The 11,964-nt window shown below is 37.1% G+C and overlaps 3 protein-coding genes across 3 annotated transcripts; 1 reads left to right on the top strand and 2 right to left on the bottom strand.

Moving 5' to 3' along the window:
* The first annotated feature begins 1,209 nt into the window (after nucleotides 1-1,209).
* LOC114825452 (ribosome-inactivating protein bryodin II-like) lies at nucleotides 1,210-2,052 on the top strand. Its single transcript, XM_029104178.1, has one exon. It carries the CDS (start codon nucleotides 1,210-1,212, stop codon nucleotides 2,050-2,052), a length of 843 nt encoding a protein of 280 aa, XP_028960011.1.
* A 244-nt stretch (nucleotides 2,053-2,296) lies between these two features.
* LOC114825648 (signal peptide peptidase-like 2) lies at nucleotides 2,297-7,791 on the bottom strand. Its single transcript, XM_029104670.2, has 14 exons — nucleotides 7,278-7,791; nucleotides 6,417-6,575; nucleotides 6,194-6,305; nucleotides 5,751-5,870; nucleotides 5,365-5,516; nucleotides 5,067-5,249; nucleotides 4,807-4,841; nucleotides 4,223-4,379; nucleotides 4,018-4,071; nucleotides 3,438-3,530; nucleotides 3,172-3,314; nucleotides 2,973-3,043; nucleotides 2,795-2,878; nucleotides 2,297-2,575 (listed from the first exon to the last, which is right to left on the bottom strand). Exons 1-14 carry the CDS (start codon nucleotides 7,425-7,427, stop codon nucleotides 2,457-2,459), a joined length of 1,632 nt encoding a protein of 543 aa, XP_028960503.2. The 5' UTR covers nucleotides 7,428-7,791; the 3' UTR covers nucleotides 2,297-2,456.
* Nucleotides 7,792-8,874: 1,083 nt separating this feature from the next.
* Nucleotides 8,875-11,728, bottom strand: LOC114825647 (uncharacterized). The gene is made up of 2 exons (XM_029104669.2): nucleotides 11,430-11,728; nucleotides 8,875-10,744 (listed from the first exon to the last, which is right to left on the bottom strand). Exon 2 carries the CDS (start codon nucleotides 10,610-10,612, stop codon nucleotides 9,251-9,253), a length of 1,362 nt encoding a protein of 453 aa, XP_028960502.2. The 5' UTR covers nucleotides 10,613-10,744; nucleotides 11,430-11,728; the 3' UTR covers nucleotides 8,875-9,250.
* Between the last annotated feature and the right edge of the window lie 236 nt (nucleotides 11,729-11,964).

Here is an 11,964-nt window from a genome sequence, read left to right as displayed (position 1 = left end):
CAAAAGTAACCTACTTTTTTGTGCTCCAATCATATTAATGGATAAAAACAAATTCAATTTAAATTTTTATACATAAAAAGTTAACAACAAATAAAAACAATTTATAAAAAAGAAAACTAACGAAAAGTCTAAAAAAACTTCATTTTTAATGAAAAGCTATTTTTAAAGGTATAATAAATAGTGATAGTTAAAGATAAAAATGTGATTTTTCGTTAAAAGTGAACAGTACCGAGAGTGTTTTGTTAAAACTCCCTTTATAAAAAGCTCATAGGTTAAAAAGTATCGGTTCATAAGCTTCCTTATGAATGTAATGTTACGTAAACTTCAGTATGAATGTATCAGTACATAAGTTTCAATACGAATATATCGATACATAATTTTTACGAATATATCGGTATTTAACTCAATATCTAAACATCATAAGTACATAATAATCAAATACATATATAGAGAAATTTATGCACAAGGAAGAATAGGTAAAAGTATATGACTTGTTTTATTATGGGAACTTATAAACACTTATCAGTGATAAATAACATTTTTATTGTCTATGGGAATCAATATATAACCTACACATAAAAAAACTCAATAATTATTCTAAACCTAATTAATATTCAAAAATTACAATTAAAAGCCACAGACTAGAGTTAGTTTTTGATCTTATACATGATTTTATTCTAGGAGTAAAGGATTGGAGGAGTGCAGCAGACATGGTTTGTCAAGCATTATCATAGACTCTGATGCTCGTGAATTTATTAGGATGATAAGGAAGGAGTTTGGTGCTGATGCTCCTGAATTTATTTGGGCTATTACAAATGATGTGGGGTCTGTTTATTCGAGTTTGTTCGCTAATAAAGAAATATTCTGGGCAGCGTTTATTCAAAAAATTATAAGTTTTTTAAATGAGATTGTATTAGTTTTGAAATTTATTTTAATATCTTAGTTGACGATTTAAACATTTCAATTAAAATTTAATAAAGTCTTTTTCAGGAGAAGAAAAAAAAGGATTGTAATAGATTTTCTTAATTAAAAAATCCTCTGTCACATTAGTGCTGTCAGCCAAGGTTGCGTCACACACACACACACACACACACATATATATATATATATATATATATGTATGTATCAACGCTCCTCATCAAATAACACAAATCCCTCAAATAGAACGAGGATAGTTTTTGATACAATTTTCCTTGTTCTTGCTTTAATATGGCACTTGCCCTCTCTCTTTTGAATGCAACCCCTAAGACATACACAGCATTCATCGAAGCACTACGAGCCCGACTCACAGCCGGACGACCCACATCACATGGTATACCGGTGCTGCCCCGAAGAGAAGACGTGTCAGACGCGCAGCGCTTTCTTTATGTTGATCTCACCAACTATAACGGCGACACCATCAGGGTCGCCATCGATGTAGTAAACGTTTATGTGGTGGGATATCGTTCTGGTAATAAATCCTACATACTTGCAAATAACGCTGAAAATCCGGCTCCAACGCACATATTATTCCCCACCGCCCCCGGCGCCGCGCAGTCCACGCGGACTATGCTGCCCTTCACCGGAGACTACCCCGCACTTGGAGCATATGCACGACGTACAGCGCAACCGAGTGCATCAGGTGCTCGTAACCCAGGGTCACGTATACATGAGGATATACCTATGCTTGAGCAAATTCCTCTGGGACGCAATGAACTCGATAACGCCATCAGTAAGTTGCACTATGCGGCATCCCACTCAGACCAAGCCGCGGCGTTTATTGTGATCATTCAGATGGTCTCGGAAGCGGCAAGGTTCCGGTACATTGAGAGTCAAGTCGGCACTAGAATGGGGATAGACAACCCTCCTTATATACCAGACCCTGCAATGCGGAGCCTGGAAACCAATTGGTCTGCTCTCTCGGAGCAGATCCAGAAGGTACCAGCCAATGGAAAACGCTTCAATAGGACTATTCAGCTCACTACTGTCAACAATCGTCCCTTCGTAGTTGACAGTGTTGAAGCAGACATGGTTCAGCGACGGGGCATCGCGATGCTCCTCTACGCGAGATAGGTGCTAACCCTTGACGTACAGTGAGACCGCTGGACATCGTCACGGTCATGATGAATTCTAATATTTATCGTCGTTTGTACCCTTTATATGTCTTTTGCACTTGTGTTGTTGCTTGGTTGAAAGTACATATGATTTCGAAGTTTCCATAGGTTCCTTGCTTATGTCAATAAAACTCAGCAAAATTGCTATCCATCTTGCTTTACCATTCATCAAGTTGACAATCGACGATGCTGAATGAACGCGGTTATTGGTAAGAGAGCGCCCTCGTTCAATTTAATGAGCAATAAACTTGCATACAACGTTACCAAATTAGGCGAAGCTCTTGTCGGATCTTTACCAGATTTCTTGTAATTATACAATGCCAACACTAAAATATCATACACGAAAATGGTTTCTAATTACTTTTATTCGTTCACTTCGTGACTGCCTTCAAGCTCAATATGTGGGCAGGGCCATTCCGGTTCTCCTCTAGACCACAGAATCTGCAAGTCACCTCTCTTCTTACCTAATGTCAACAAAGTGCCTGCATTGGAGTGTAAATTTTGATCAGTTTAACTTAAAACCACACCATCTAGCATCCCAATATTATACGGAAATAAAGTATCCGCACTGGTTCTTGATCGCTTGATAAGAGAGAACTATTGCACGTGTGATGCCCTTCGTTTTTATTCATGTGTTTAACCTTTAAATGGCAAAGTGCATTGGACTAGGTTTATGGTGAACGAGAAAGAAAGGGATTTACCTAGTGTAAATGGAACAATGTAAAGAAGTGCTGGTTGGCCATGCCCATCCATCAAGTTTAATGCCACATACGTGATGAGAAGACCTGCCAAAGAATGTGAAACATCATGTTTTTCTTCCGGGAAACACGTCTAAAACCTTAAAGTAGCTGTCGAAAAACTCTCTTCATTATATCTTACCTAATCCATAAGCAATCATTGCCCAAATGAAGTATCCAGCACGGAGAGTCTTATTTGCCAACCAATCATACCTGGAAAAACCATTAATAGTCGTAAATTTATTATTCCACTGCATATAAACAGCGCCAAGATTTGACACATGGAGAAATGCTGATAACAAGTCTTTTTGCAAATTGGGGATAGGACGTAGAGATTAAACCTGAGCGAGAATGCTACAAGCAGGCCTGGTAATAGGATGTCACCAAATCCTATGATGCTGAAACCACCCCATGGGTCGAACATGCGTGGGATCTTTAGTAGCATTGGAATACCATCCTCTCCACTTTTGTCACCACGAGCTACCTGTAAAAGGGAGACCAAGCCGTTAAAATGATTCTCAGGCATTTCAAATCCTTCAAAAATGAAATGTTTATATCATAGGGGCTTTAAATGAAGCAAGTAGAGAAACATGCAAGGATCACTTACCACAATCATCACGCTTTCATGGAACAACTTCTTCGAAACAAACACCCAAAATATGTCATACAAGAAGGCACAACTGAGGAGGACCGTACCCACCTAATTAACAAAACCACCTCTCATCAGTTTCTAGGAACGCTTACGCATGTATATTATATACTATCTGGTATCTTCTCATTAAAGCTTTTGAGATTAACAGCTACCATCCAATGTCAAAAGACAAGTGTTTTTTTTTTATCAACTTTTGGAATGACTAGACAATGTTAAGGAAGAAATACACACATCTGAAATTCCTGATTCAGTAGAGTAGAGACACCATAGCAAATCAAAAAGAAGAATACGTGTAAATACTTGAAGTCAATCAAATTCCAGTAGAAATTTTCAAACGCAGAGATATTCAGCTGCACACGTGGACACCCTGTACTTTAAATGCTACAACCCCATAATTACAGTCAATTAGTTCCACAAATGAGCAGTGATTTAGAGTGTTTGGAAAACGAATTGCCTACTATGTTTTTACCAACCACAAAATAATTTCGAGCCAAAATGAGGAATACCAGTAAAACATACAAGTTCGAAGTATTACCTTCAGATTAGGTATTCGAACAATTTGAAGAACTGTGATTATCAATGCGATTCCCTGATCAAAGATTCATTAAAATTAAAGCCACCATTAGTTGAGACATTAGTTGAGACAAAATCTATACTGCATGGCTTTAAGTTCAAGAAAGAAGGGGCAAAATCTATGATGCCATTGGGAAAAATTCTTTTGATAGGACAAATAATCTTACAAGTATATCTTGACCAATCCAGGCAAAGGAAAGGTTGCGATAAACTCCCCAAAGAACAGCAAATGTTATGCAGAACGGAGAAACAGCTAAAGTTAGGTATGAGACTGCTCCCAAGATAGGTACTTTTACGTACAATTCTCCAGTACGTTTGAACCACCTGCGAAAATGTATAATTAGTTTAAGACCTTAAAGCAAGTTAACACTGGGTGACTCATTCAATGTACACTGCCACTGCCACCAGTTTTCTGGTCTGACTTTACTGAAATTATTTAGTCAAATTAAACCAGAACTCGAGATTGTGTCTTGAATAATGTTCTAGAAAATATTCAGAGAATCAGAATATCAGAAGAATAACAACTTCCCAATAATCTTATGATAAACCATCCCCAGATAAAAGGGACATAAAGAAGCATTCCGTTAAAATTTTGATTTGCCCCCATGCATACAGCCACACAGAGACACTGAAAAATAAATAGACAAAAACTGATGGCCTGCAAGCGCACTGTTCATTAGTCAGGTGACCAAAAGGAGAGTCATAATAAAGTGTCAGAGATTGTTTCAATAAGAGATGAAATAAACTGTACCTCAACAACAATGCAACCAAGCAAGTTTGCAATCCCTGGATATAAATATTGATGAAGTTAGATATAATCATTCGATAAAGAAATAAGCACAAAAATATATAATGTCAAATACGTTAACATTACAAAACTACAGCCTGCACAACTTCAGAATGTAAATGTCTACTGTGCAGGGAACTTGAGAGATAAATGCTTTGTGTAAGTATATAAGTGAGCATGCAGAGGTATATTGTATCGCTATTTAGAAATGGGAGGACTCATACCTCTACACCACCTATGCAGAAAAGAACCACCAAAAGCACGACGAACCAGGATGACATAAGCTTGTACAGTATAACCAAGAAGCATGAAGCAATAACAACAAACAAGACTGCTGATGTTGTGCTGATGTCTACTACACTAGCACCTAAAGGAGTTTTGGCACATGGGATTTCATCAGCAGCATCCTACAAGACAAGATTATGTTGAAGTCAATACTTACAACGAACTGTCAGTAGAACAACACTCTGCGAGGGAACGTATAAACCTACAACTATTTAGCTAAGGTTGGGAAAAGGAGACCTTTAATAGCCTTTCATGTTCAATAGCTGCTTCTCTGGCACTCCATGCAGACCAAAAGGATGCACACAAGATGGTGCCGACTGCCATCAACCATAAAAATACTTCTGCAATGTCAACTACAGGTCGCTTTGGAGAGTACAGCTGCACAGACACTGCAGAGAGCCTACAATTAGAAAGCTATCCGGTAAAGGTATTAGGTACAAATGTATAGTATACCCAACAAAAGTTCTAAAATTATTTGCAACCTGAAACCTGAGTGGAAAGTACAAACAGATGAGACAAATGGATAAGCAAGGTATAGAATAAGAAACCAAAAAAAACCCATACCCAGAGAACTGTTACAAACTTTTGTAGCTTAGAAATCACCTGAGGGTAAAGAACCTTACCCAATGAATTGCTCATTAACATCTTTTCCAAGGTCGAACCCGCATCCTGTGGGAGCATGACTGTTGGTATGTGAATATCTAGAGCAGTTTCATCTGGCTCACACACCATCTTGTAAAGTTCTGCAAAAAAAAAAAAAAGAGACAAGTTTGATATGAAATGAAAATGGTTGTAATGCATTTTATTTCCGCTTGTTATATTTCCATGTTTCAACCATCATATATACCAAATTGAAATCTCGAAAACTAGTCTCTAGATGATAGTTTCAATCTCTCTAAGCAGTACAACAACAAGAATACATACACACACACACTCGCAGATAAAATATTTAGATACTCAAGCTTTCTGAACGCATCATTGCTACATAATGCTACACATCAGCTTTCTGAACGCATCATTGCTACATAATGCTACATATCATACTGCAGAAACATAAAATTCTTACCCTTCTGGTTATTTATAATGAGGACAGCAGAAGCATTGGCAGCTTGGGCAATATTTGCCTTAGTTGTGAATTTGCATTGGCCTCGGTCAACCATGATGACATCTCCAGTAAGCTAAACAAAAGCAAAAAAGCAAAATGTGAAATTGATGTTGACAAACCTATAATGTATATGTTTGATACGTGTGACCATGAATGTCAAGATAATATAGTTTAAACATAAAACCTTCTTTTTTGGTTTGCTGCAACAATCGCGAGGATCAGAAAGAACAAGGCGAGTTTGCTGTGCATTTTTCTCCTTTGAAACAATCGTAGTTCCAAATCTAGCACCCACACCAACAAACTCATTTGCCTCAACTCCATCAATCCAAGTTTGAACTTTTACCTGCAAAACAGTTTGTGACAGAGCAGTAATCATATATACATAGCAATATAAATTGCTAAAAGGTCGTTTATTTTGCATGATCCCTCCAGGAAAAAAAAAAAAAAAAAACACTTCAATGAACCCAATTGACACCAACTTTCCTTAAAACCAGATACGAACTATCAAGTTGAAAAAACAAATGAATTTTATGGAAACAACGGTATATGTCCCACAGCCAATAACAGCTGACCACAAGTCTACATAATCACTATCAATTTAAAACAGTAAACGAAATATAATTTAAAAAAAATAGAAAAGGAAACATTATTATGAGCCAAAACCCAAAAGAACGGAGAGTTTATCCATCCATAATGTCTCCATATATAAGTAGGAGCAGGATGCCGAAACAGGGAGGATATAGAAACTTATTCAACAGTCACTTATGTTGTTCGTATCAATTTCAGTAAAATCAAACAACAACAAACACCCAATTCCAATCCATAAACAACCTAAACAAAGAAAATTCAATACTTTTAACTTCATGGGGGTAAATTAACAGCTCCAAATTAACCAAAGATGGGAACTTTTAATCGGATAAATATACAAATGAACCAATTTTACACAAAACCCATGACCATAAAAAGCAAAACTCATTATCCAAAACAAAAAAAAAAAAAAAAAAAAACAGAAAAGGGTTGGAGAGAAAAAGCAGCATTAGATTACCAAAACGAAATTGTTCTCGCACCCGGGCTTTTTCGGAGCAGAATCGTCATCGTGCACTATATCCCCGGCAGTTACAGAGCTCGGATTACAGACCAGTAGAACAGTCAAAGCTGAAACAAAAACCAACCCACAAAGCCTCTGCAAATCCATCAGTTCTTGAACCCCTTCCGGCGATCTTTCAAGAACAACCCTTTTGGTTCTTCCTCCTCTGCATCACAGATTCGCAGAGATTGTAGACATCGAAGAAAGAGATAGAGAAAGAAAGGGGTTTTGTTTTTGGTTTTTGGGATGCTTACTGTTACCAGAAAGAAGAAGGAATCAAAGAAGTAAAATATTAGCTCAAAAAAAAAAGTATTAATAAATTGCAAATTAAAAGTGTTTGGATCTACTGTGTGTTCTGTTGCGGAGTGACGTATAGTAGGACTTCTTGACATCAAAAACAGTTGTTTAGTGGGCTCGTTATTAATTTAGTAATATTTCTCGTTTCATCGTTGAAAGAAGTTCAAAGTTCCATTTTTCACATCTTCATTTCGATCCCATGCAATGAGGCAAGTTTAGACCTCGTTGTATAGGCCCACCAGAGGAAGCCTTCGTTGCCAGGTTAGCATGTCAGGACGCTTAACCATGCCTAACAACGGTTAAACGTCGACAGTTATGGTGAAGAAATAGTTCGTAATTCGGTCATTAGAGATGATTTATTATTTAATTTAAGCATTAAAATATCCTTAGCTCACACTATATCGATGTGACAAGATCTTATCTATCTTCTTTTTCTTGATTAATTGATGAGCTCTTTCGAGAATGACATTTGTAAGAATCAACTCTATAAATTAGTAATCATTTCCAAATTTGCAAATTTTGTCAAAGCATACTACTAATATCCTTCTGTAGATGAAGCACATTCATATTGGTAAAACCAGAAGACTGATACAGATTTCTTGTTTTTGCCGACAAGTCTTCGACATAAACGTGTTCCCACAAGGCATTCTGTTGTTTTGTTGTTGGACTTGCAAGTGGCAATGTCCATGACTCCATAGATAGAAATTGAACGCTATTAAAACAACGAAAACAAAGTTACAAATTACAAATACTTATCTTCACTTGTAGGTGAGAAACCTAAGTTCGAATCTTATGAACGACGAATTCGCTATTAATGTAAAAATTGTAATTTACAAATCAAACATAATAGAAAAGTTGAAACAAGTTGAGGATTACGTGTCCATATACCTCTATCCTCTTCCTTGACCCCACATATCTAACAGAAAATGGTTTGTCGTGAGCATCACATTTTTCTCTCTCAGCTTGTCTTTCTCATAATTTATAATTTGTTTGTGTGTACATTTTTTACATTTCTATTGGTTCCACATGGCATGTTTGGCAGTATTTTAGAAGCACTTTCAACAAAAGCACTTACGAGCACAAGTGGATTTCAATCTTAATGTGGGGGCGGCTAGGAACTCTACTAAGCGAAAAACAACTCGGTGGTGGTGAGGTTGAAGCAAATATTTATTTTCTGCAAAATGAATTGGGCACACCATTTTTCACCTACTAAAGATTTTTATTTAGTCATTGGATTGAAAAAATAAACAAAAAAAAATTTGCTTTGTAGAAAATTTAAACATTCATAGAACAAAATCAACGGACCCCAAATCATATCCAAATCAAGAATACAAAATGATATCCAGAATTCTCCAAACAACCGCAGCTTGTTCTTTCCAACAGACAAATTGGGTGCAGAGGCAAAATTTTCAAGGCATATCACAGAAAAGTACCTCCTTTAGAATTAAAGAAATTTGAAAGGCAGCAGAAGTTTAGTTCAATTGTTGCCAGCTTCGGAAAAGTTAAATACAGAAAGCGCTTTCTGCAGAAGTTCGAATCCGGTCCATTGTTCAACCATGTTGCAACTTTATACTACTTTGGGAACAAATAGCCCTCTCGAAGGTCTTTGTTTTGAAATGCCTTGTAAGCTTTACTCATGGAATGTCGTAGACATTGTTCTCGAAATAGTCTTCTGATTTACTATAGCTTCCGCCGAAGAAGCTTGAAGCTCCTTCATCCATCTTTAAACTCATTATGTTCTTTTCTTCCCAGGGCAAGTATTCGGAACTTACTTGGCTTGGAATGCTAAGACCGATATCATTACCCTGATGAAATGGAATTGGGAATCCATTTCCAGTGCTTGAACTTGGGATGCGTTGTTTATCAAGGCAATTCGCATTTCTCGACCTTATTTGAGGAAAGCTTCCATCCCTTTCTAGCTGCTGCATGGCGGATAATTTTCCACAATTTACTTTGTGCATTGGATTTACCTTCCCAGAGTTCATACCAACTTTGTTTATGTCAAATGGTGTTCCAATATAATTGCTTGATGAAGTACTGAGCATATAGTTCTCACCGCGTGGCTTAGTTAACACGGTGGGCAATGTCAAATACATCGAAGAAGCTACTTGACTGGGATGCTGCATCAGGACGTTCTTGTCTGTGGAATAGGATTGAAAATTTGGCTTAACATGATACAAATTATCAGAACCAGCTGCTGCATTGCTTTTAACACTCCTCCCTAAAGATTCAAGATCACATTGTTGAGGTTTCATGCCGGACTCAAAGTTGTTCCGATAGTTAACTTGAAATTTTACTTTTTCATCCAGATGTTGCACTTGGACCGTCTCCTTCACATTGTTGTGATGGTGTGCAAATACATTCCCCTTAAAGTTGCTTTCTCGAGGCACAGGGACATTCTTCCCAAAGTTGTTTTGGTGCTGAATGTTATCCTCATTTTTTCTTTCGTTATTCACTTGTATGTTCTCTTTATAGATGGTGTTCTTCTCAAAGTTATTTCCATGTTGTACTCGAACATTTTTCCCTCCAGAACTTCCTTCTCTCTGTTCAAGTTGCGGGGCAGCGTCATCATCCACCAGTTTTTGCATTTCCTTCCTCATCCATGAAAGCAAATTTTCTCTCGTCACTTTAAGATTCTCTAATAGGGACTCCTTGAAGATTTTAAGTTCATCCAAAGCAGCAGCAGAATTGTAAACGCCAGTTTTACTCTTTTTTCTACTATTCTTCTTACTCCTAAGGTGCACCCTTTTGCCTTTCTTTGACATGTTTTGATCTTCCCCACAAGGAATGAACATGCCAGTTTGCTGAGCTCTGCAGTTATCGACTGCTGCATCATTTGCAAGTGAAATCAAACCGGAAACCAGTTTACGCTTCTCGTGAGCCGCCTCACTACTTGATTTAGAATCGTCACTTGAAGAATCATTGTCATTGTCCTTCCTCCTGAACTCCCACATTTGCTGTTTAACCTCATCACCCATCCCAAAGCTAGGCGACATCAGAGCTTTACTGATTTGCTAACATACGACTCTGAATGCGGCACTGGCTCTAGGAAAGAAGTTTGCTTGAAAAAACCGCTGGCTAGAACCGCAATTTATCTGGCATCTTCCGTTGATTTCTTTGCTCAAATCCTACATGGAAATAAGAAACAAAGGGTCAAGTTGAATGAACAAAGGGGATAACAAAATCTGAATATAGTATTCATCTTCTTTAGTAGCAGGAAATAACAATTAAACACTAACAAAGACAACCACATGATTGAAAACCAAATATGGTCCACGAATTTCCTAGCGGAAACGTTGATTGGTTTAAGAAATTGGATACAGAAATGGATTACTAGATTCAGTAACTTTGAACCACATACAAACGCAACACAATGTGACCTTGATAAGAACACCAGAGTGACTCGATCAGTCAGTCTAGCGCTACAGGGAAAATTGAAATTCAACTCCTACAAACCCAAGCCCCCAATTTCGACCAAGTCCCAAACTTAAGCAAATAATCAAGAACAAAAGTAAATCTTGTAACACCAGAAGCTATAACAGCCCAGAAATACAAGCACAATAAGCTACCTTTTTTACACAAAACGCTAACAGTTCGTATAGTTATTAGAAATATATATATATATATATATGCAGGTTTTAACTGTCACAACATCCATGTATAAATTCAGAAGCCCAGAAACATGATCATAAAAAGCTTGAAAATTTGGCATAAAAAAGTGGAGGAATTATCAAGAGCAACATACAAATACCTACAGAATATATAAATTTTTATTCATTTTTTTCTTCATTTGTGGGATGGAAATTTTCATACCATAACATCAGTGGATGAGAATCTGATGAGACAATGAAGTTCCTATGCTCATACTTTGACAGCTCTCCAGGTGGTGGTGGTTCAGCATTAGCTTTTTGTTTTTGCATCAGAAATTCAGAATATATATCTGGCTCTCTCCAAAAGGAAAGTAAAAATGTATGTGGATTTGGGTGTAATAAATATTAATGTGTTTTTTGTCACCACATAAACTGCGTGCACTTAGACTTCTTGACTTGAATTGGGATTGTCATTAGCGTTACATATTACTTTCGTGAATTGCGAGTTTTGATTGTTGGTGTATTATGTGGCTTAATTCAAAACTCTATTTTAATAATATAAAAAGCATATGGCCTTGGTAGGTAAAAGAGTTGTTTATTTTGGTAAAAGAGTTAAATGATATTCTGCACCCAAATTCACGACACTAATGCTTGTTATCTGTTTCCACCAATCCTCCTCCCTCCATTTTATGATGCCAAGAAAAGTTTGCCTTACCAAGATTTCTTTTCTTCCGCACCCCCTCCCTCTCTTATTTTGG

The sequence above is a fragment of the Malus domestica genome, chromosome 06 (genome assembly GCF_042453785.1).
Source record: "Malus domestica chromosome 06, GDT2T_hap1".
In the NCBI taxonomy this organism is placed as follows: domain Eukaryota; kingdom Viridiplantae; phylum Streptophyta; class Magnoliopsida; order Rosales; family Rosaceae; genus Malus; species Malus domestica.
The sequence above is the reverse complement of the archived record's forward strand: the minus strand, read 5'-3'. Positions and strand labels throughout refer to the sequence as shown.

What these genes read in the sequence shown, in the direction of transcription:
- LOC114825452 (XM_029104178.1), top strand. Translation starts at nt 1,210, where the DNA reads ATGGCACTTGCCCTCTCTCTTTTGAATGCAACCCCTAAGACATACACA.
- LOC114825648 (XM_029104670.2), bottom strand. Translation starts at nt 7,427, where the DNA reads ATGGATTTGCAGAGGCTTTGTGGGTTGGTTTTTGTTTCAGCTTTGACT. An exon ending in GCAGCAAACCAAAAAAGAAG is followed by an intron (nt 6,306 to 6,416) that starts GTTTTATGTTTA and finishes GCTTTTGTTTAG; the next exon opens with CTTACTGGAGATGTCATCAT. An exon ending in CATTATAAATAACCAGAAGG is followed by an intron (nt 5,871 to 6,193) that starts GTAAGAATTTTA and finishes TTTTTTTTGCAG; the next exon opens with AACTTTACAAGATGGTGTGT.
- LOC114825647 (XM_029104669.2), bottom strand. Translation starts at nt 10,612, where the DNA reads ATGTCGCCTAGCTTTGGGATGGGTGATGAGGTTAAACAGCAAATGTGG.